We start from the raw sequence: 24799 nt of genomic DNA on the forward strand, positions 1-24799 counted from the left end.
TCTGGGTCTCACAGGCTGGCTTTGTATTTTAGCCAATCCGGATTACAGGAGTTACAGCCCTGTGCCCAGTGTCCCAGGATCAGTACTCAAGCCATTCCGATGTATATGAGAGTTTCCCATTTGCAAATCTACTGTAAGCCTCAAAACATGACAAAGAAAAGAATGTGAGGAATTTAAGCATAGAGGGGCCAAGGTATCCTTAAATGTTTGAATGCAAAATTTAACACGACTATACATAAGGCAGGCTGCAACAAACCTAGGGTGATGTTAGAGAAGGGAGGTAGGAAGAATGGATCCTGTGCAGAACTCAGGAGAGAGAGAGAACACCAATCCAAATCGCTAAGCAAAACGTATACCAGGAAAAAAGCAAGAAGGTCAGAAAACGAGGAAGACAACTAGAGAGCAACAATCCAAAATGCAAGACGAAATTGAAAACGAGGGGCGAGCTAGGAGGTCAATTACCGAATGTAGACTAGTAAAGAAATAACGCACTTGGGAGCTCAAGAAGCATCCACAATAGTGAGCGGGAAAGTGAGGAAAGAGGGGAACTAAAATAGTGACGGGAGTGAACGGTGATAGATACATTACTTGCAGCATTAACGTTTGTTAAACACAGGGTGCATGGGAATGGGAGACAGGACAGAGACGAGTGTGAAATGTGTAACAGGTGGTCCATGGATCTTCGAACACATAAAAAGGCCACAAGGGACAAGTGACAACAAGTGCAGGAGGAAATTAATCATTCCCCTTGGTTGAATACCCTCCACCATAAGCCATCTCTAAAGGAGATCTTGGGGGTCTTCAGGTCCGCATGTTTTCCTACAGGGACTGGATCCAGGATTTCTCCAGCAGGCTGTGAGTTGGGCAGCCTTGCCTCTGATAACCCCTCTTATGCCTTCTTGTCACCGCAGGGGCAAACACTCCACTTATGACCTCCATCTCCTCTTCAGGACCTTTTGGCCAGTGCAGCAACAGAAACATCACTCCTCCTTTGGAAACTCAGACTAAAATGACAAAGTCAATCTTTTTCATCCCTCTTCTTTCACAGGCTCAGACCAGGGACCATCGCTAGCTTCCTGAATGCAGAGGAGTTCGGGGAGGGTGTAGGATCACACTTGCCTTGCTGTCAGCATGCCTTTAGTTGCAGCATATGCACTTCTTTACAGCCCACAGTTTGACTGTAAACTGTTCAGAGACTCTTCTGGTGCCATAAGCTGAATCAACAGATAGGGTGTGTTTCTTTGCTGGACAGGCATCCTATGCTTTCTGCTTGAACTTCTGAATCCAGTTATTCTGCTCTGTGTCAGATGCAAAAGTATCTGAATAACCTCCCTCACTCTACTTGCACGGCTCACAGCTCAGTTTGGTTCACCCCTGACAAAGGCTATCCAGCTCTTTAGCTCTTAGGGTATATGTAGCACTTCTTAGGCTGGCGCCACTCACATTTCTTCATTACAACAATTATCCATGGTACACTGTAGTATAAACATGGTGAAGTACTGTAAAACACAAATCAGAATAAAGTGTGAGAGATTTGCATGCAAGCCTAAGCACGGAATGTATCATTTATTTTGCTAGAGCAGGAGAAAGTACCTGCTGGCACATTTGAATGTAATACTTCTGCCACAAAAACTGGTAGAATTCAGATTTTAATGGTTTCAAAACCAATAGATTTGAAGATTCATGCTTATGATAGAAGACATATCAAATAAAGTCTATCTTTACACAACCATTCTCTGAGAGTTTGTGAATGAGTTCAGTTTTGATAAGGGTTTCTGATAAGGAGATAAGGAGAAAAAAACTGTTGAGAAACAAGGATGAGCTTCAGTGAGCCTGCTTCTATTTCACAAGGATCTAGATTTGTCTATTACTTATTATTTCCTTACTTATTACTTATCTAGGAATACTATTATACTGTACTTAATTTAATGTTATTAAAGATTTCTAATAATATTTCTGCTTGGGTCTCTGTGTAAAAGCGGAGGAATGTAGCTAAAATGGGCAGAACTGATAAGAAACATCTTCCAGGTCTGGAACACAGACCAGAACATTGTAATAATAACTAATAAAAATTGCTTACACTTATATTGTGCTTTTCTGGACACTCCACTCAATGTGCTTTACAGGTAGTGGGGACTCCCCTCCACCACCACCAGTGTGCAGCCCCACCTTGATGATGCGACTGAAGCCATAGTGCACCAGAAAGCTCACCACACATCAGCTATCAGTGGGGAGAGCAGAGTAATGAAGCCAATTCATAAATGGGGATTATTAGGAGGCCATGATAGGTAAGGGCCAATGGGAAATTTGGCCAGGGTTACACCTCTATCCTGTTCGAGAAACACCCTGGGATTTTTAATGACCACAGAAAGTCAGGACCTCGGATTTACGTCTCATCTGAAGGACGGCACCTTTTTAAGTATAGTGTCCCCGTCACTAAACTGTGGCATTAGGACCCACATGGACCACAGGGTAAGCGCCCCCTGCTGGCCCCACTAACACCTCTTCCAGCAGCAACCTCAGTTTTTCCCAGGAGGTTCCCCATCCAGGTATTGACCAAGCTCACACACTTCAGTAGGCTGTCAGTTGTGAGTTGCAGAGTGATATGGCTGCTGGTTAGGTCTATTCTAAAAGACCCTATTGATATATGGTGCAGCCAGGTTCCCCTCAGTCCATTTGTCTGCCCGAGATAAGGGGTCAAAGGTCACTGTCAATCACCAAAAGGATGATCGTCCAAACGAGGAACTAAAAATGATGACATAACCAATTATCAACTCTTCTTTCTACAACTATCCTGACACTCTGACTTGTGACAGCATGTGACACGTGACAGCAAGCAGTCCAAGTTAGGACTTTTTTCCAGGAAGCCTGGCCAAAAGAGGGAGTCAGTAAAGAATGGAATTCTACCCAAGATTTGCTTTCTAAATTAACCAATTGTTATTTTCACCTGATCAACAAAAATAAGACAGGTGGACTCTTTCAGGGTGTTCAGTAAAAAGCTACAGTATATCCACGACGAACTACATTTCTCCAAGCCATCTAACTTCCTACAAGACCCAAGCAGATGTCTGTGCATGGATTATTTTAACGCCGAAGCTCAGGATGACGTTAAGTTCCCTGAAGAGCTGTCTTCAGCAACAGTAGCCAAAGTTTCCCTCTCTGCAGCAGGACACTCCCAGCACAGAGCAAGGAGCTGCCAAGTCAGATGATGGACAAATCTAGCCCATCTCTGTCTTAGCTGGTAATTTAGATTCATCATGAAATTCAATTCAATTCATTTTTATATATTACCTTTCACATCAAGGTTGCCCCAAGGCGCTTAACAATGCAAGTAACCATACATTTTGTGAATACAGAACAGAAGACCAGAAAACAATGGAGGAGAGGAACCAAAAACTCCTTAGTAAGGAGAAAGAAACCTCAGGGGTCCAAGGTCAACTGGCTGCCCAACCCCTTTGGGCATGTTAAGATTATATAATTTAAAAAAAGGAAATAAATAAATGACGGTATTAATCCATCCATCCATCATGTCTTCTGTATGTCAGTACTCCATGCAGATCTTTGTAGACCAGCAAAATATCCTAAACGATATCCATATCCAAAATGTCCCTCTTGGATCTATGACAGTGATCGCGTATCCAACTCAGGACAATAGGATAGTTTTGTCAGGACAGATGTATCTACCTGGTAGGCCAACATAGAGACCAAGACACAATGGCATGTACAGCAGCACCAGCGGCCATGGTTGCAGCAGGCTATAATGTAAGGTGTGAGCAGGCTAGGCTGAAGTAATAGGTCTTCAGTCTGGATTTGAATACTGAGATTGACTCGGCAAATATGGGGTGGGAGACTGTTCTATAAGGTAGGGGCCCTGTAACTAAAGACTTTACCCCTAACTGTTTTTTTTTTATTAATGCGTAGAATATGAAGAAGACCTGCATTCCGTGATCTAAGCAGGAAACTTGGATGGTAAGTTCTATTAGATAGACAGGTGCTTGACCTCTGAGAGCCTGTGAGTATGTAGAAGGATTTTGAAGTCCACCCTGTACCTGACAGGAAGCCAATGAAGAGAGCTAAGTATAGGGGTTATATTGTTCATACTTTCTACTCCCACTAACAATTCTAGCTGCTGCATTCTGAATTCGCTGTGAGGTGTTGAAAGAGTGGTGGGTGCTCCCTGATAGTAGGGCACTGCAGTAGTCTAACCTGCTGTATACAAGAGCTTGTATTAATTTCTCTGTGCCTTGAGTGGAGAGAAACTGACCTAGTATTGCATTATTTCTTAACTGTAGGAAACATGTTTTCGATACTGTTTTAACATGAAAGTTAAATGAGAGCCTTGTGTCTAATATTCGGCCAGCAGCCATATCACCCTGCAATTCACAGCTGGCAACCCACTGAAGCTAAGCAGGTGTGATCCTGGTCAGTACCTGGATGGGAGACCTCCTGGGAAAAACTAAGGTAGCTGCTGGAAGAGGTGTTAGTGGGGCCAGCAGGGGGTGCTCACCCTGCGGTCTGTGTGGGTCCTACTGCCCCATTATAGTGATGGGAACACTATACTGTAAACAGGCGCCTTCCTTCGGATGAGACCTGGTCCTGGTAAAACCGAGGTCCTGACTCTCTGTGGTCATTAAAAATCCCAGGGCGTTTCTCGAAAAGAGTAGGGGTGTAACCCCACCATCCTGGCTAAATTCCCTATTGGCCCTTACCAATCATGGCCTCCTAATAATCCCCATCTATGAATTGGCTTCATTACTCTGCTCTCCTCCCCACTAATAGCTGATGTGTGGTGAGCGTTCTGACGCATTATTGCTGCTGTCACATCATCCAGGTGGATTCTGCGCATTGGTGGTGGTGGGGGGGAGTCCCCATTACCTGTAAAGCGCTTTGAGTGGAGTGTCCAGAAAAGCGCTATATAAGTGTAAGCAATTATTAATTATTATTAATAATTAATATGACGCCTAGGTTACGTGCTGAGTCTTTGAGGCAAATTTTTAAATCCTCTGAGTTAAGTGCTTATAGTAGTCCTATCAGTATTGTTGCCTCCAAACAACAGAACCTCAAAGTTGAGTAACAAAAAGTTTCCACACATCCATTTCATTACTTCATTAATGTAATTAACTAAAGTGATAATAGAAGAGTTGTCATTAGGTGTAAGCGAAATGTATATTTGAGTGTTATCAGCATATGAATGACAGTTAATATGATGTTTTTGTATTATCCTACATAGCGGCAGCAGGAACAGAGAGAACAATATTGGTCCCAACGCTGATCTCTGAGTACCCCAAATTGAACTGATGACATTGACGAAGCAGTACAATTATTAGATATTTGAACATAATGAAAACGATTAGTTAAATATGAAGTAAACCACTTAAGGACGGTTCCACATACTGTAAGCCAACCTCAAACTCAAGCCTGTGTAACAAAACAGAGTGGTCAACCATGTCAAAGGCAGCACTAAGATCTAGATCTAGCTGTTGCATTTCCCACATCAGTATCTAACAGAATATAATTTACGACTCTTGTTAATGCAGTTTCAGTGCTGTGGCCTGGGCAGAAGCCAGACTGAAACTTCTCAAGTATATTATTTGAGTCCAGATACGATTGAAGTTGGGCCACAACTATTCTCTCAAGAAATTTAGATAGAAATGGGATGTTTGAGACAAGCCTGTAGTTGTTAAGAACTTGTGGATCCAAATTTGGCTTCTTAAGGAGTGGTCTAACAACCTCTACCTTAAATTGATCAGGTACAACGCCCGATGCAAGGGGCATGTTGTTCATCATGCTAATTATAGTTACTTCGAGGAAATCTTTGACTAGTTGAGTGGGGAAGGGATCTAGCGGACAAGTGGTTGACTTTGTCTTAATAATTAATTTCTTGAGTTCTTGTTCATTGACTAATTGAAAAACGCTAAAGAGGTGCTCATATTGTTTCTGTACCAGACTTCTTTGCAGCTTATTTGATTGTGTTTGAAGTCTGATGGTGTTAATTTTATCATTGAAGAAGTTTAATGAAATCGTCACTACTAAAGTTAGATGGTGCTATAGAATCGGTCTTATTTGTTAGATAAGCTATTGTCTGAAATAGGTAGCAAGAGTTATTTATTTATGGCCAATGGATTTTTGAGTAATAAAAGAATATAAATATTCTTTATTCACGATTATCACAAAAATAACTATTATTCAAAAACGTTTGATAATTTAGTTCACAATAGTAAATGCACATTTGTATGTGAGAATGTACAATATAATTTAACTTTATGAAACCATAACATGTTATAGTTGATATATGTTAACTTTGATGTTATTATCCATTGTACTCCCTGAGTAAACAATCAACCTGTTGAATCACTGAAGATTTATTGACAAATATATTCTATACTCTATTACTCGTTTGTTATGCAGGTTTTGTTGTTGTATCAATAAATTGTATATTGTATATTTATAATCCATCTGTAGTACTTTAAATTATTATGTCTGATTCCTAACGCTCATCAAAGCACTCTCACATTTGACTGTTTTCCTAATATCGCTACACTGGAAACAAAGCTTGCTCAGATGTATAGTAACAGAGCCTAAGACTTTTACTGAGGAGTTTAACATATTTTCTTTTGTGTATAAGAGGTATATACAAGCAGTTGTTTGAAGGAAAACTGCAGAAGTATCTTGTAAGTTGTATGGTTGTGAATTGGAATTGCAAAATTTCATGTAGCTTTTATATAATACATGAAGTAAAAACAGATTAATAGATTCTTTTTATCTATTTTTTATTTTATTTATTCTTTTTAAGGTCCATTTTCTGTGCTGTGTACGAAAAGAATATATGAAAGTTGTTTGAAGGAAATATGCAAAAGACTTTTTCTCTCCTTCACCAGATGACACATTTATTTTTCCCTTTATCTCTGCACCTGAAACAGAAAATGAGTCATATTACTAGTTGTCCACAAGAGAGCATCGCTGAAGAGAGGGCTGTGCCTTTAAAACACTGATCAATGTGGCACTCGTAGGAATAATTGAGGACACACAAACAGCCTCACGGTGTATATATTCCAAGGATGTGAGTGCCATATGTGCATGCTGGTATAACCCTGGAATGAATAAGTGTCAGGATTACTGTTGTCTGTTTGCCACAGGGCAAGAGAGAAAGAATACATTGATGCTTCCTCTTCTCAGGGTCTGAGATAATCTTTTTCTAAAAAATAACAACAAAGAAAACAAGAATTCCCTCAGAATAAGCGCATATCCAAGTCAGGATAGGATCTGGAAGAGCCAACAGGATGACAGAGCTGAAATCGAGGAGAGGAGAGAGCATGAAGAAGGAGAAGGAAGAGATGGAGGAAATGGAAGGTAAGGAGAAGCGACTGTGAATATGTTTCAGTGCTGTGAGTCACAGTGAGGGGAGCACAACTATACAGAACAGAGCAGTGTGACATGGTGCAGTGTGGTATTGCATTGCTTTACAACTTAACACAGGTGACATTAAAAAGCTTTTAATCAGAATTTTGCTATTTCTTTCTTAAAATTAAAATAAAAACAATGTCACTGAGTGCTACACATATAAATAATGTGCTTAATTTTTCTTTATAAAATAGAAATGGAATTCAGATTGCAAAATGCTGCCCAGACTCTGGCTTTAATAAAGGGTAAATAAAAGAAATATGTGCTTTAGGCCACTCACTGAGTTTTAGTATATTAACTACTGTATGCTGTGCATGTTTGTGAATTTACATTGAGACATTTATATTAGCATGATGTAGAACCAGCTAAATATTTTTATAACATATCCATAGTGTGAATGTTAATTTTGAACATCTGTGTCACTGCAAAGTGATGATATTCTAGTATGATCAAGATTAAATACAACCAAGGTGGGCTTTTTTCCAAGAAGTCAACATGCATGTTTTACCTATAACTACCACTTTTATTTAACAATTACAGTGGCCAGACTGATGAATTTCATTACATGTTAAATGCGATATACTTATACATTCCTGTCAATTGTTGTTACAACTCCTCTCCCTTTTGGCATCCTGCCTGTTAATTAAAATAGGACTGATGTGTAAAATATTGCCATAACCCAACTGTACAAATGAAAAATGACTCATTCCCTGGGCATTCATGAATAAACAAAATTTTGGATGAAATGGATTAAATTGAAATGCTTTCTGTCACCACGACACACTTCTATTTTTACAACGATAGCTATGTATTATTATAGTCTGATCCCATTGGATGTGCAGGCTAAGTTTTCCCATTTGATATAAAAAACTCATATTAAAATGAAATTGGTGAACATATGCCCTTACTCAGGGTGACTTACATTACTTATATTATTAGAAGTGCAATGCCTGTGCAGAACAGTGTGAAAATAGTTAATTGTTTCAAAATAAAACTGCAGCATGAAGTAACAGAGTGATTACATTTTGGTGTTTTGTTTAAGAAGCCCTACTGAGCCATGTTAAATTGTGCCTTCTAGCAAGCAGTCTTAGGCACATTCTTGTTGTTTTTGTTATCAGTGAGCATGGTAGCATTCTGCTTACCACTGCTGTCTGTTGTGTAAGATTCCGATCTGCAGTGCCTTCTTGGTGGAAGTTGCATGTTCCTAATTTTCTATGTGCACAATATAATGTACTGTATATTGTGGCCTGGCATCCCATCCTGGGTGTAGTCCCACCCTATACCCCAAATGTTATGAACAGGATCCAAGTTATCCCTTAGCAAGAATAAGCAGCTTTATGATAAGGAATTATAATTCCTTCCGCCCATTTCAGGGTCAGGGGGAGCCTCAATCTATCCTGGCAAGCAATACGTGCAAGACGGGATACTGTGTATCCTGGATTAATTTTATTGAATATTATTAAAAAAGCTGTTAGAGGCAAGTTTGTTCAGTCTTGGTGATTTGAGATCCAGAGACATCCTTAAGAACAAGCATGTGCTGTAGCTCTTAGAATTATTCAAATTATTTCTTGGAGGAAACATGTCCTGCTATTTCTATGAACTTTATGGACTCTACAGAAATAAAATAAAATAAAAGAATAAATAAATAAATCTAAGTGGCAGGTAACTATTTGAGGCAAATTAGTACTGTTACTAATGTGAAATAGAGACTTTTATTCTCTATTCCTTTTTATGATAGCTTTGGCAAAAGAGAAGTAATTTCAGAGTCATCAACCCATTGCACAGCATACAACATGAAAATATTAATATATATATACCAATTACACAATATACAAAACAATGTCTCTTAGGGGCCTATGTTCTACAGACCCAGATACACAGAATGCTAATCCAGTAACCTGAAATCCTAAGCAACACCTTCACCAAACAAGAGAAATACCCTCCATCCTAAATAAAAGAATACCAACATAGCACTAAATCTTCCTTCTTACAACATGAATGCAAAAAAGTTAATGTGAATCTGTCTCCCAGTTCTAAAGATACATCACCACCTAGGAGAGAGATTGTAGCCTTAGTATTCAACAACAAAGGAAATCAGAATTTCTTAAAATACATAGGACAGCAAGCTCCCTAAAACAAGGTTATAATTACTTAAGAACCAGAACCTTGGTCTCCAAGATTTATCAGAACAAGGTTCTGATAAATCTATAGGAAGGGACAGAGCCGACTTTACTTCTTGAGGAGGCTCAGGTCCTTCAATGTATGTAGTAAGATGCTACATATGTTCTATCAGTTGGTGGTAGCGAGCGCCATTTTCTACACAGTGGTATGCTGGGGCCCTGGGATTAGAGCAGTGGATTCTAAAAGGCTGAACAAGCTCATCAGGAGAGCAAGCTCTGTCATTGGGTCTGACCTGGACCCCTTGGAGGTAGTGGCTGAAAGGAGAATGGTGTCCAAACTAGAGGCCATCATGGACAACATCTCCCATCCCCTCATTGTCAGGCTTGTAGAAATGAAGAGCACGTTCAGCAATAGAATGATTCATCCAAGGTGCGACAGGGAGCGCTACAGGAGGTCATTCTTGCCTTCTGCCATAAGGCTGTACAACGCATCCACCTTATGTCTGGGCAGAGGCAACATTGACAGTGACCTCTTTCTGGCCTGAACACATCTACACATCTACTGCTACATCTGTTCTTTTTCTTTTCCCATTTACAACTGTTTATTGTGCAATATATGCCAGGGACAATACATTTATATTTATATCTATATTTACATCTATATTTATATTCATATGTGCAATACGATTTTTCTGTGTACTGTTCTGTTCTTGTTTGTTTGTTCTTTGTGTGTCCTGGACTGTGAGTAACTCTTGTAGTGCAACCCTCACTGTACTGATTGTATTGTATGTATTGTATTATTATTATTATCGCTTCAGAGAACACGTCAGGGCTGTGAAGATTAAAGATCTCTCCAAGCCCATTGTTTCTCATTTCACCTCTGACGGCCACGACCACACTAATCTCTCCGTCTGTGTTCTCAAAGACGGTTTTCCGAACTCATACATCAGAAAGACCACCGAAACTAAAATTATTCTGCAGTTAGGATCACACATTCTCCCTTCCCTTAACGACAGATTACTGTTCTTTTAAATTTTCTCCATTCATTGGAAATTTCATTTCACACCTCTCTGCACCAATTCTGACTTCACACCTCTTAATTGGCCTCTCTTTCTGTCCCCTGCTCCCGCCTCTCACTCCTCCTCTCTCCCAACCTTTGTTCTCCCGCTACTTTACCTTTGCCTACTGCCCTGTCTCTCTCACACCTGAAGAAGGCTCCACGGCCGAAACGTTGTGTTCTCTTTCTTCTTTTTTTCAGCATGGAATAAACCTATTACTTGTTCCTTATTATTATTATTGTATCATTCGTTACACTGTGGCTGTGTTGTTTTTGTTAAGATGCTGTTGCACTGCAATTTCCCTCACGGGATCAACAAAGTATCTATCTGTCCTCTTGGAGGGCACAAACATAGAGGAGAAGGCTGGTAGTGTTTCTTTTCTCCGTGTATCCTCTGTTTGTCTATCTTCCTCCTAGTTCCCTTTCTTCACCTTCTGTTTCTTTTTATTCTGTATTGTGTTGTGTTAAAATCTCTCATAATTCACCAGAATAAACACTTTTGATTATCTCTGCTTATGTGTCTGTAGCTCACATAAAGCTATGCAAACATATCATTATGACCCTTTCAGTAATAATTCAATCGATCTTATGTTGAATTAATCACTTGATTGATATAATTACACAATCCTGCCCTGCTACCTTTAGTGACAACTCACTCTTTTTGTCTTTCTGCTGTTTCTGTTGTAATCAGTGAGAGAAGGAAATAGTCCTGATGGAAGCACAAGCAAGATCGAGCTCAAGCGGAACATCACCCTTTTCAACGGAGTAGGCATGATCATCGGCACCATCATCGGTTCGGGAATCTTTGTCACGCCCACGGGGGTGCTGAAGCAGGCTGGCTCTGTGGGCTTGTCCCTCATCATCTGGGTGGTATGTGGTGTGTATTCCACACTGGGGGCCCTGTGTTACGCCGAGCTGGGCACCACCATCACCAAGTCAGGTGGAGACTACACCTACATCTTAGAGGTGTATGGGAGCCTCGCTGCTTTCCTCAAGCTCTGGGTGGAGATGCTGATCATCCGTCCGTCATCTCAGTACGTGGTATCTTTGGTTTTTGCCACGTACATCCTGAAGCCGTTCTATCCTGATTGCGGTGTGCCAGACCTGGCTGCCAAACTCATCGCCTGCCTCTGTCTCAGTGAGTAAAACTAGGCCTGTTGCGGCTTACCTGTGATCTGCTATAGGTAGGTTAGAGTGCTGGCACATGGTGATGTGAAGTATCTTGAGCACCATGCACAAAGAAAATAGCCTTGATTCACTCTTCCTCGCCTGCATTTTCATTCTTCTTTCATGTTTACTGCAAATAAGGAGTTTCTATGTTCTCCCCACATTTGCATGGGTTTCCAATGGGTGATCCGATTTCCTCCCACAGTCCAAAAACATACTAGTAGGTCAATTGGCTTCTGAGAAAATTATCCCTAGGTTTAAGTCTGTGTGTCTCCTGTGTGATGGACTGGGGTCCCATCCAGGGTGTACCCTGCCTTGTGCCCACTGCTTGCTGGGGTAGGCTCTGACTAACCTGTGACCCTGGATAAAGCAATTAGAAAATATATGGATGATACTAAAACATCTTAGAAGTATCATTGTGTATAATGTGTTTTTCTACCTTGAAAAATACCATCTAAAAAATATAAATACTACTCAAAGAATGTGTAAACATGGTAGCCTTTTCTACACCCTCATCTGTCTCAACAGCTCTGCTGACATTCGTGAACTGCATTAGTGTGAAGGCTGCCACCAAGGTCCAGGATCTGTTCACTGCATCAAAGCTTCTTGCCCTTGGAATTATCATCATCTTTGGCTTCATACAGATCGCTGGAGGTAAGACATCTGAATGCATAATCATGTAGAATGCTCAAGGTAAGATATCTGAATGCATGAACATATACATCTCTTGCGGTAAGACATCCGAATGCACACAAAAGGAAATGGGACTGGCTAAATGAGACAGGCATGTAGGAAGTAGAACCTCAGCTGAGCCTGCAGGAAACCCCTTCACTTAGAAACACTACATGCAAGAAAGCAAAGTGCTTGTAAGTAGAGCTTCAGGCAATCCTATTGCCTGGACTACATCCCTTAGGGCCATGGAAAGAATGACCCAGACTGTTCAGATTTTAACCAATATATCCTACAAAAGTCACCTGTCCAGTGAGGGATAATAGAGTATTGAAAGTTTTACAGATCAATTAAGGAGTTATACAAAACCACTGCTAAAGTGCCACTGGGTCCCTCAGCCCACAGTGTGGGGTACTTGGTTCCAACCTACAAAACTGCCCTGAAGAGAGGTAAAGTTGAACACAGAGTGGTTCTGGTTGGGACTGAGGAATTGTACAGTAACTGAAGGACTGTTTTATGAGTCAATGGGATATTCATTAAGCATTCAAGTTCTAATCTTGACTAACTGACAGATACAGTTACTAGTTATGTATCCTTTTGTAAAAATACTGTTATACCTCTGAAATCTTGTACTCTATCCCATTATAAAAAGCCTTGATTGACACAATCTCTCAAGTCTATTCTAAACAAAAAAAATCAGTAAGGAGATGTTGCTTTGAGTAGGGAGACTTAAATGAATGTTCAAATAGACATTAAGTTGGCTAAACTAAGGCATCAAGTTAAAAATGAGGGTGAAATAAGTGAACGTAATTCATGCTCTGCATGGCAGAGTATCAAGTCAATGGTGGGAAGGCATGGGAAGGAAAGCAGGAACATTAGTACAGGTGGAAAATCAGATCCTGGCCTTGTGATGAATTGGTTTGATGTACATGATTTTACTAGCAAAATCAATGTTTGTAGCAGCAGTATCTCTGATTGTGTTATTAACATTGATAATTTTAAGGTTTATAAATTGTTTTTTTATAACAATTAAGAAGAGAAAGACTCCAGGTCCTGATTCTGTTTGGGTTAGAGTACTGAAAGGGTGAGCTAGAGACCTTTGTGGCATTTTTTTTTCATTTTGCAATAGTCATTAAGCCGGCAAAATGTTTCTAGGATCTGTAAAGAATCATTGGGAAGGACTCTGTATAGCTCTACATCTTTTGCTGCTCAACTTTTCTTCAGTTCTTAACTTTATATAATTAAAAAAATGTATTTTTGCTAACTTGATCTACAATGTGTCAACAGGAGATTCTTTAAAATTAAAGCACAATATATCACAACCTAATGGGTGTCTCAAAGAAAGGTCATGCGAGTTATCTTGTAATAAAAGACAAAACCGGTATTAGTGGTATTATGATAGTGGAAGATAGCCAGCCCTCTAACTGTATCTATTGTACACTAAGAACTTTCCAGCATTCCCAAATGGAATAAATCAGTGAATCATTTTTATTTTACTTTTAATATATAACAGATGTTTTAATACAAAACTGATTAATTTTACCTCTAACATAATACATTTGTGTTAAAATTATATATTGAATTAACCACACATTTTCATTATAATATCATTGTTATGACCCCAAATGTCTAGAGGTAAAGGGGTGTAACATTTAGGATAATTCTTTTGGAAGCACGTGGGTTCTGGTGAGGGACTAGGAAGGATGAAAAAGGTGGGTGCAAAAGTGACGATTTTAAATTGAATAAGTGACTGGTAAGACACGATAACACACAGAGTAAGGAACTAGAGTGGTGCCAAAGAAAAGAATAACAAACAAAATGGAGCTGGCTAGGAAAGTGAGGGAAAGCTAACTTGACTACAAAAGAAAACGCGAAACACATGGTCTTCGGCGTCTTCAACACCCTAGCTAACCTCCACCGACTACCCAAAACCAGACAAACAGCACTCACCCATACTAAACTAATGTTACTAATACAAAATCAACTAAGTGTGTAGAATGTACCCAACAACCCAAACTAACCTTATACACAAAAGTTCACACGAAAACACAAGTGAACTAGGAATACAAAAGTAATCACCAGGAACAGGGTACAAAAGAACACAAAGGTTGAACATGTAACACATTAGGGCAAGGTAATGGCAAAACAAGGATAAACACAAACAAATAAAAGTACAAACAGAAACCAACAAAACAACAAATCCAAAGCTATACAAAAATACACACTCACAAAACAAACCAACAAAGCAATAACGCAAAGTGAAGCAAAGTGAAGCAAAGTGAAGCAAAGTGAAGCAAAGTGAAGCAAAGTGAAGCAAAGTGAAGCAAAGTGAAGCAAAGTGAAGCAATAACCAAAACCAAGCAGGACCGAAGCTAAAGTCCTTCCTGAAAACCTCCATGTTATATATTGAATAAGATGCAGTCTGATTGGCTGAGAGGCTGATTGATGATGATGTCATATGGAACAGTGGTGTAATAGTGGACCAATGGGGGAGGGAGAACTATCAAAGGTCAGCAGTGTGGAACATAAAAAACACACACTGGGACGTAACAATCATATATCATATTCGAGCACTTATTCCATGATTCTGCTACATTATTTCTACACAAATATTCATTCAATTTAACTCATATCTTCTCCAGAAGGGAACTTTTAGAATAAAGCAAGTTTGATTACAATAAATAAGATCTGGAAATACGGTTGCTTTCCTGTTATTGACTAATTTCTTTGATAGTATGTCTCTGGCAAGTTCAATGCTCTGGGTCTGTTTTATCTGGACTGATTTTCCAGTTGATCAACTTCTCCAACTGCAGCCTGCACCTGCCTTTCCAGTGCTGCTGTTTTCTCTGCTTGATAATATTCTTTTGTTGTTGATACAATTCTGACATGAGTGCCTGTTTTTTATCTACAGAATCTACTCTGAAAACAACTTGCAATATTTAATTAGAGCTACAGTGGCTATCAAAAGCATTAGCTTTCTTAGACTTTTTCACTTTCTTACAATATAGAATCACTTTATATTTATTTGGACATTTTTGCCATCGAACAAGCACAAAACATTCTATAAGATCAAAGTGACAACAAAATTCTACAAATCTTCCTAAATTAATTATAAATGTATAACAGAAAATAGATGATCATGTAAGTATTCATACTGTAGTGTCAAACAAATGACAAAGTTCAGGTGTCTGTGAAGAAGAAGTCTCTTTATTCATATGCCGGCTTGCGACCATCAGACTTAAAAAATAAGTAGCCGAAGATGGTCCTTTATACCTTAAAACACAAAGAGTTACTATGACATATTCTAAACAAATGATGAAACAGCAACACCTACCAATTAATTATATCTAAGTTAGTTAGCTATCTAAGTTAGCAGACTAGACAACAGTTAGTTCTTTTCATATTCTGGGCGTACATCCAGCTTACCAAATACATGCCCTTATCTTACTGACCAAGGACAGGCTGCATCTTTATATACATTTGAGCACAAATCCTACGTCAAGCCACTAGACTGCATAGTTTGCAAAAACATACAAAAATAAGAAAATGATATTATTATCTCACTTCCCGGCCATCTCTCTTATCTCTTTATTCTTCAGTCCTCCCTTAGAACCTTATTGTTCTTCCAATTATGTTCTACCTCTAGATAAGAGATGTAGAAACCTTTCTCAGGAAATCATTCTTGACCCCTGTGTTCCCTTCATGGCGTACAATTAGCACAGAAGCAGCAGCTTTAGTACACACGTTTTTCAAGCAGGATATTAACAATATGATCATTATGAATAATACCAGACCCACAAATATGTATTGAACCAGAGACCCTCCCCATGTTCCTAGCACAGACTGTAGCCGCGCACCAATGCTCCAATCATCTGGATTATAATTATGATATATTTTTATTGTTCTTCATCATAAATGTGCTGTGCTAAGTCATTAATGTGCTCAGAATTGTCTGGAATACAAGTACTGTTTAGTCTTCGCTCACCTAAACAGCAGTCTATCACCCTAATAGAGGATGGCCTAGAACTGTGTTTATAGCAGGGGGCATACAGTTTGTTCCATTCAATACATTTAAGCTACACTCAGACTAAAAGCAGAACTATTTATCCATGCCAATAAATCTAAATAATCATCTCTATCAAAGGGGATTACTCCCATGAGCACCTTTTATAGCAATACAAACCCAACATGAGCTCTGATTATTATTTGTGGCTGATTGATAAAGTATTGATTCCATATCCCCATTTATCAAAGTAAAACTCCTTACTCCTTAATGTTAAAGTCGCACTATAACTTTTTACCTCCCATTTGCAGCACTCGCAGCTCTGCATACATGCTTCTTGAGTTATTAAATCAAACCCACTCAAGTAAATTCAATAATAATAATAATAATAATAATAATAATAATAATTTCTTACACTTATATAGCGCTTTTCTGGACACTCCACTCAAAGCGCTTTACAGGTAATGGGGACTCCCCTCCACCACCACCAATTTGTTTTATTACTGTGTAAGTATCTTCATTCACTTCCTTTTCATCGGCTAACCCCGAGTATACTTTCCATAAAGTTATAAACCTTTCTGTAAAATCTGAAACATCCTCACTTCCTTCTGCTGACATGCTTTTTTCCAATCAGTTTTTGGTGGGTAATGGTCTTTCAAAAATCTCCACACTAATTCCCACCCTTCTCCCAGATTCTCTCTTAAGGCATTCTATTTCTTCTTTTGCTTTTTCTTTTTCTGCATATATAACTTCGTTTCGTTCAGCCATTGCTTTTAGCTTTTCCATCAGGGATTTTTTTAGCCCATTGTTCATACACTTTTCTACATTCCTGTTCAGCCTAAATTCCGTCAACAGTCCACATTTCTTTTTAAGTTTCACTTTGCATTAATCTAATTTTCTTTTTCTGACACCCAGTCAGACACCTCCACTAATTTTTCTTCACACCAAACCATTTTCTCGTCTCCCACATGCCCCGCGGAATCCCCCAGTCGAGACAAACTGACAAACTATCACAATTCTGGAACACGGACCAGGTTCCAAATCCTGGCTTTAATAACACACTTGAATCGAGTTACCACCCTCAGCTCTTCTGCGAGTAAAGTTTGAGTTACTACCCTCAGCCGTACTGCAGTCGTGTACCAGGATACAACACCTGGATTTTTCCGCGTATCAGGATGCAACACCCGACCAGGATACAACACCTGGATTTTTCTGCATGGGCAGGGCGAGACGCTATTCCTTCAGCAATCCCTCTTTTTCTACCCCTCCTTCACAAAACAGGCATCTACAAACACAAACACATACACCATAAACACCATAAATTTTTCTTTTGTACTCGCTTCAGCTTCAGAAAAACCCTCGACAGCAACATGGAGAGGATAAAGGACTTTTTAGAAAAGAGGAATCATTACCTCTTTTTAGAAGCGGCCGCCTAGCTTTTCCTCTCCACCTCTCTGTCAGAGTTCCCTCAGCTGGGAGTACCCTGCTCGCAGTGCCAAATTGTAGCGTCAAACAAATGACAAAGTTCAGGTGTCTGTGAAGAAGAAGTCTCTATTCATACGCATATGGAAGTCTGGCTTGCAACCACCAGACTTAAAAAATAAGTAGCTGAAGATGGTCCTTTATACCTTAAAACACAAAGAGTTACTATGACATATTCTAAATAAATGATGAAACAGAAACACCTACCAATTAATTATATCTACTGTATATTATATATTATATATATATTATATTAAGTTGCAGACTAGACAACAGTTAGTTCTTTTCATATTCTGGGCGTACATCCAGCTTACCAAATACATGCCCTTATCTTACTGACCAAGGACAGGCTGCATCTTTATATACATTTGAGCACAAAGCCTACGTCAAGCCACTAGACTGCATAGTTTGCAAAAACATACAAAAATAAGAAAATGATATTATTATCTCACTTCCCGGGCATCTTTCTTATCTCTTCATTCTTCAGTGCCTTTTACTAAGACACATCTAAACAGACTATGGTGTAACCAAAAAGTCTCTAGAGGTTTCTGGGGGGGTCTCATAATTGATTAGTATAGCTTCCAGCAAAAACTTCATGATGAAGACAAAGCAGCTTTCAAGGTAAATCTAGGATAGGTTCTTGAAAAGATCCAATACCGGGTAAATTTGAGCTTCAAAGCATCCTCACACACGTTGTGGTTTCACACAAGAAATGGTGTGGCAACATATTCAAACTTGGCATAGCTCACCTGTCTGAGAAAATGGCAGCCAGTCCAGACCCATTCCGCTTTGCAAGTGAATGAGCCAGGGAACTACTACAAGGATGAAGACAGAGTGAAGCGAGGGATGTGAGAAAAGACATGCAAATGCACAGGAAGCTACTGCATGTAGTAGAATGCAGAAGCCAACCAGATATATTTCAACCTCCTTTTCAACTTCTGTTAAAAAACTCCAGATTTTGATTAATTACAAGTGTAGTGAAGTGAGGGTTTTTAACTTACTGTAACAATTAGATATTGGTTACAGTAAATTGTGAGAGTGCTTTGATAGCTGTTAGGAATTAATCAAACACAATAACAGTTTCACTCTGGGAATTCTAAATAAACATTATACAGCTTATTAATATAATACTAAAATATGCAAAGCAGACCAGAAAAAATAATAAAATATGTTTTTGAATCAATCTGGTGTGATATAAATGGTTGATTGTTCACTCAGCAAAGATAACAATTAACAACATTTAAAATATATTAAAATAGTTAAAATATATCTAATGTACCATTTTTGATTGTCTATCTTGTAAGTTATGCTCTGATATTCAGAATGCTGACTAAAGAGTCCAACTAACTTATTTTTGTCGATCAGGTGAAATAACCTGGATGGTAAGTCACAACATTTCTTCTATTGAAGGGAATCTTGGGTAGAATTCTGTTACATATGGGCTCGCACTCTTGTAGCCCAGCGTCTTGAATTAATTTAAAGTTCTGACTTGAATGGTAATGGCTGCACATGGTTGGTAAATTGCCAAATTCGATGGAGAGAAAAGAGGAGTGAGCGAGATGGAAGGTATCTTTTAAACCAGGAAATTGTAGTTGGTGATTGGTTATGATGTCATCAGGTCCACAACGCAGTATTAGCACCTTGTCCAGACAACAAAAAGATTAGAAATCATTAATAACACAGAATTATTAGTGTAGTAATATGCCACCACACAAATAATGTATAAAAAGTATTTTTTCCAAATGAACTGCATTATCAAACTAATCCCTGTAATATGTGAAGAAGGGTGAATATTGGAAAATCATGTGTAATGGCAAGGCATATTATTTCACTTAAATTAAGTGTTTTAAAGATTTCTAATAATCTTTGTGTTGCCCTAGGCAACTCTGCCAAGGGTAATCCTATCAGGGAAACAAGACTTTCAGTAACTTAGTTCTAAGGTTCCCTGGGGCAAACCACTTGACCATGACAAGGTCAAGATCCAAGGAAGAGCTTGTTACTGTATACCCTTGGGTATCTTTTTGAAGGTGCAGCAGAGGGTATGGGGTGCTGGAGCTTCTGTTGCCTGCCATCTGTTTCCTGTATTTATGGAGGGAGTGTTGTGTTTGCATTCTCAGTTTTTCAAGGTGGGGGTTAACTCTCCTGTTTCATCTCCTTTCCCTTTCATATCTTCTCTCCTCATGGCGCTGCTGGAGTGTATCCAGTTTGGGGACCTGAGAGTTGCATTTCTGTTGTCTGTGGATGACTTTGTCCTCTTTGCCTCATCTGACTGTGATCTCTTGTGTGCACTGGAGAGGTTCACAACTGCGTTTGACACAGTCAAGATGAGAGGCACCCCCAAATCTCCAACTCTTTCCAGAGAACAGTGACTTGATATCTCCAATAAGGGGGAAACAGCTGCCACAAGTGGAGGAATTTGAGTACCTCAGGGTCTTGTTCACAAGTGAGGGTAGGAGATTGTGTGAATAAGCCATGGATTTATGCAGCAACTGCATTAATGCAACTGACCCTTGAGGATGAAGTGGGAACTGAGCTTTCAGACGAAATTCTCGGTTTCCCGGTTGATCTACATCTCTCTCCCTACCTACAGTCACAAGCTTGGTGAAATGACTGAAAGAAGGAGATCAAGGCTTCACACGAAAATTCATTTTTTAAATAGGGTTGTGGGCTTACTCTCCATGACAGGGTGAGGAGCTTGGGGGTCTGGGAGGACCTTGGAGTAGTGTTGCTGCTCCTCTGGATCGAGAGGAGTCAGAATGAGGTGGTTCAGGCATTTGGTGAAGAGACTCTGGGGCAGACCCAGGACAAACTGGATGCATCCAGGACAGGATTATATCTCTTGACAGCCTGGGAATCCCTTAGGAGGAGCTGGAGAGTGTTCCAAGGGAAAGGGAAGTATGTTCTACTCTGTTCTACTATACTCTGTTAGCACCATAAACCCCATTCTATTCACTGTTGCCTAGTTTTTGTGTAACATTATCCTGTACTGTCATAATTATATTTATTTCCATTTTACCGAGTGTTTCTTGTGGACAACTTGTGGACAACATCTATGAAATAAACATTAATCTTCACAAAAACAAAAGAGACATTCACAGTCGCTTCATGTTGTATACAGAGATGACCTGTTCATGTAAATTTGATACAAAAACTAATTGCACAGAGTACATGATGAATGACTCATCTCTGACTCATTTTGATGTTGATTGATGTTGTAATCAACAGTTGTCTGTGTGAGTCATGTCCATTTGTTTACGAAAATGTGGAGTATTATAAAACAATAAAGAAGAGCATTTAAAACTGAGAATAGGTGGCATTTTACAGAAAGTTTTGCGGAGCATGCTTCTTTAAATATTGTTGAAGCTTACACTATGGTTGGGTTTAAGACTACTCCTGCTTGTGCTTTCTCTGTTATTAGCTTATCTCCGAGGCTTGTTAAGTGGCAGAGTTTATCAGGTCAAGTGCAGACTTAAGGGATAACTGTGACATATGTTTTCCCACTGTCTCCCACCTTGCGACATCCCTCTCAGATCTTTCTGCTCACTAATGTAGTGACTGCTGGAGGGATGATCGGTGCTGTCTGTGTTCTCAAAGACCTGTCTTGCCATTTCCTTTGAGCCCATAATACTTTTTATACTTTTTTAATACTGTGGACTGATAACCTTTGCAGAAGAGGAGAAACACACATAACTCTGGCTCACACCTGAAGAAGGCTCCACGGCCGAAACGTTGTGTTCTCTTTCTTCTTTTTTTCAGCATGGAATAAACCTATTACTTGTAACTCTGTCCTTTGGCATCTCTTTGTACAGCTTCAGGAGATCCACCATGCTTTATATGACGGTTTACCATAGCAAATCTGCCCAGTAATTTTGCTGCATTTACCATGTTGTTCCACTTTTTATACTCTTTATTTACTCTTCCTTGGCATGGGTTGATAAATTGGATCATGCGCTACTTCTCCTCTCTATACTTTACGAATACGTGACTGTTCTTTACTGCCTTTTATTACTTTTAGCATGATATAAGTGATATAAGGACTCTGTACTTAGGAGCATGGTGTGACTCTTATTACAGGCTGAGTATTTTAAACCATATATTTCTGAAAACTACACTGCAGGTGTTACTGTCTGTGAATTACACTAGCCCTATCCAGTATTTGTGATTGCTTTTACATGTATTTCCATTACATTGGAAATTTGGATTGCTCACGTTATTTGTAATGCACTCTTACACATTTTGATTGAATAATTTAATATCTCCTCTTGCTTTATGCAACATTTATGAAAAAACAATAAAACATAACCACAGTTTGGAGTAAAAATGGCAAACAGCTCCACAAGATTACTGGTTCAATAAATCCAAATCACAACAACAGGAAAAATAATAACATTGTTTATCAGAACTCCCCATCAGTGCCGAGAGCTGAGGCCTCATCCTGCTCACTCCGTGCGGGAGTTTCCATGGGAACCAGGCAGCTAGAGCGTCAGCAGCTTGAAGCCCCAGCTTGATCAGATAGCAGAAAAACATAAACACTTAAATTGCCACAGCTTTAAAGAGCCCATGTCTGCTAAATGTTGTTTTGCTAAAAGTGTGTGAATGAAATGTTATGTGAACATGGCTGCGCATGTGCAACAGAAGGAACAGAAAGAATGAGGGCCAGTATCAATACTGTGCATGAAAACGGAGTGCTCCTGTGGCTTTTCTTAATTTACAGCTCTGGTGTCTGTCTGTGCTCATAAATACGAGCATTTCAGGTCAAAACCTGCCTTGTTTATGAACTAGTTTTGGCAAAACAAAGCAAAGCCTTTATTTCAAAAGGGTACATATGAATATAATCAATGTCAATGAATAAGATTACTAAGAATGTCCCAAATACAAAACTGGCTGAGGTCACTTGGGTAAAGAGGTCAAAAAGGGTAAAGTTCCACCTGTGGAGGCTAAAATTTCAGCCATTGCCGTGTTTCCTATCCCTACCACCAGGCATGAGTTGCGTAGATTTTTAGGAATGGCTGGTTACTAACGCAGTTTTTGTAAAAACTTTACTACTGTTGTTCACCCCCTCACTAATTTACTCAGTCCATATAAATCCTTTTTACATGGTCCGATGAATGCTAACATGCCTTTGAGAGCGTGAAAGCTCTTCTTTGTAGTGCTCCTGTTGTTGCTGCGCCAGACTTTACTTAGCCGTTTAAGTTAGAGGTAGATGCGAACGAGCGCTCTGGGAGCTTGTGCAGTGTTACTCCAAGATGATGAGAACAGCATTGACCATCCACTTTGTTATTTTTCCCGTACATTTAATAAACACCAAGTAAATTATTCAACAATCGAAAAGGAAGCTTTGGCCTTATTACTAGCATTGCAATACTTCGACGTTAATGTTGGGTCCAGTTTTGCCAAAGTCACAGTTTGCAAATTGAGCATCAGTTATGCCTTTTCAAGACGCTTAAACTCCGTTTTAAGAAGTGTCATATGTTCCAACCAATCTGATGAATTAACTACAAGATTGTCTAAATATACATTGCAATTGGGTACATCCGACAAAATCAAATTAACAAGCCTTTGAAATGTGGCAGGTGCGTTTCGCAACCCGAAGTCCATAAAAGTATACTGTAGGAAATTATCAGGGGTCACGAATGCAGAAATGTCTGAGGCACGTGGGTTTAGTGGTGCCTGCCAATAGCCCTTCAACAGATCTAACTTGCTAACAAAATGTGCAGAACCTAGATCTATCGTACAGTCTTCCATGCGAGATAATGGAAATTAGTCTGGTACCGTAACTGCATTTACCTTACAGTAATCTGTACAAAACCGAAAGGTTCCATTGGGTTTGGGCACTAGCAGACACAGTGAATTCCATGGACTACAGCTCTGTTTTTTTCATAAGGGATCTTTTGTTGGTATTAACATGGTATGCATGTTGTTTGATAGGAATAGGACCATTAACATCTATGTCATGCTGTAGGACTGTAGTACGGGAAGGAACATCACCAAAAAGAGATGAAAAGTCTTGAATTAGGTTTACAATGTCCTCTCTTTGTTGTGCAGACAAATAAGTAAGATATGATGGCAAATTCTGTAATATTTCAGAATTTGGCAACCTAGTGCACTGCTGAGGAGTGTTGCGCAGCACCAAACCATCCTCATCATCGCCATTAACACCAGCAGAGTCTGTAACCCTACAGGTTCAAACAACAAAAGAGACAGCAGGCCTAGAAATCTCATCTGTAGAGTTTACCTGTGGGTTGTCTCTGGTATGATAGGATTTCAACATTTTAATGTGGCAGACACGAGACTGGCATTTTCGATCAGGAGTGCGAATTTCATAATCAGTTTCACTCAGTTTTTCTACGACAATATATGGACCAGAAAAACATGCAGAGAGGGCAGACCAAGGAATAGGCAATAAAACCAAAACTTTATCGCCAGGATGAATAGAGCAAGAGACAGCTTTCTCGTCATAGTGATGTTTCATGGATTTCTGTGCAATTGACAGTGATTCTTTAGCGAGAGAGCAGGCTAACTAACACATTAGTTTTAAGGTTCGAGTCAATTGCCAGAATTCTCTCCTTCAGGGCTTTTAAAGGTCCCCTAACAGTGTGACTGAAGACAAGTTCAGCAGGGCAGAAACCCAGAGATTCTTGTACAGTTTCATGCACAGCAAATAAAACAAGCAGAACACCTGCAGCCCAATCTCTACCTGTATCTAAGCAGTACTTTCGTAGCATCGATTTCAGTGTTTGGTGAAAGCTTTCAAGTGCGCCGTGATTTTCAGGATGATAAGCACTAGATACCCTGTGCGTTATTGCTAGAGACTTTAACACTTGGGTAACAAGCATTGAAAGAAAATTTGTGCCTTGGTCAATTTGTACTTTATAATAAAACTTTTTTGCAATGCAGCTG

General features: G+C 39.4%; 1 protein-coding gene across 1 annotated transcript in view; it reads left to right on the forward strand.

Moving 5' to 3' along the window:
• Positions 1-6954: 6954 nt before the first annotated feature.
• The window catches only part of LOC102682401 (large neutral amino acids transporter small subunit 1-like), a 36246-nt gene continuing 18401 nt past the window's right edge, over positions 6955-24799 (forward strand). Inside the window, exons 1-3 of the mRNA XM_006639426.3 lie at positions 6955-7350; positions 11270-11716; positions 12274-12399. Of these exons, the coding sequence (XP_006639489.1) occupies positions 7281-7350; positions 11270-11716; positions 12274-12399 (643 nt within the window). The 5' untranslated portion in view covers positions 6955-7280. The remainder of the gene's footprint in view (positions 7351-11269; positions 11717-12273; positions 12400-24799) is intronic.

The sequence above is a fragment of the Lepisosteus oculatus genome, chromosome 16 (assembly GCF_040954835.1).
Source record: "Lepisosteus oculatus isolate fLepOcu1 chromosome 16, fLepOcu1.hap2, whole genome shotgun sequence".
In the NCBI taxonomy this organism is placed as follows: Eukaryota; Metazoa; Chordata; class Actinopteri; order Semionotiformes; family Lepisosteidae; genus Lepisosteus; species Lepisosteus oculatus.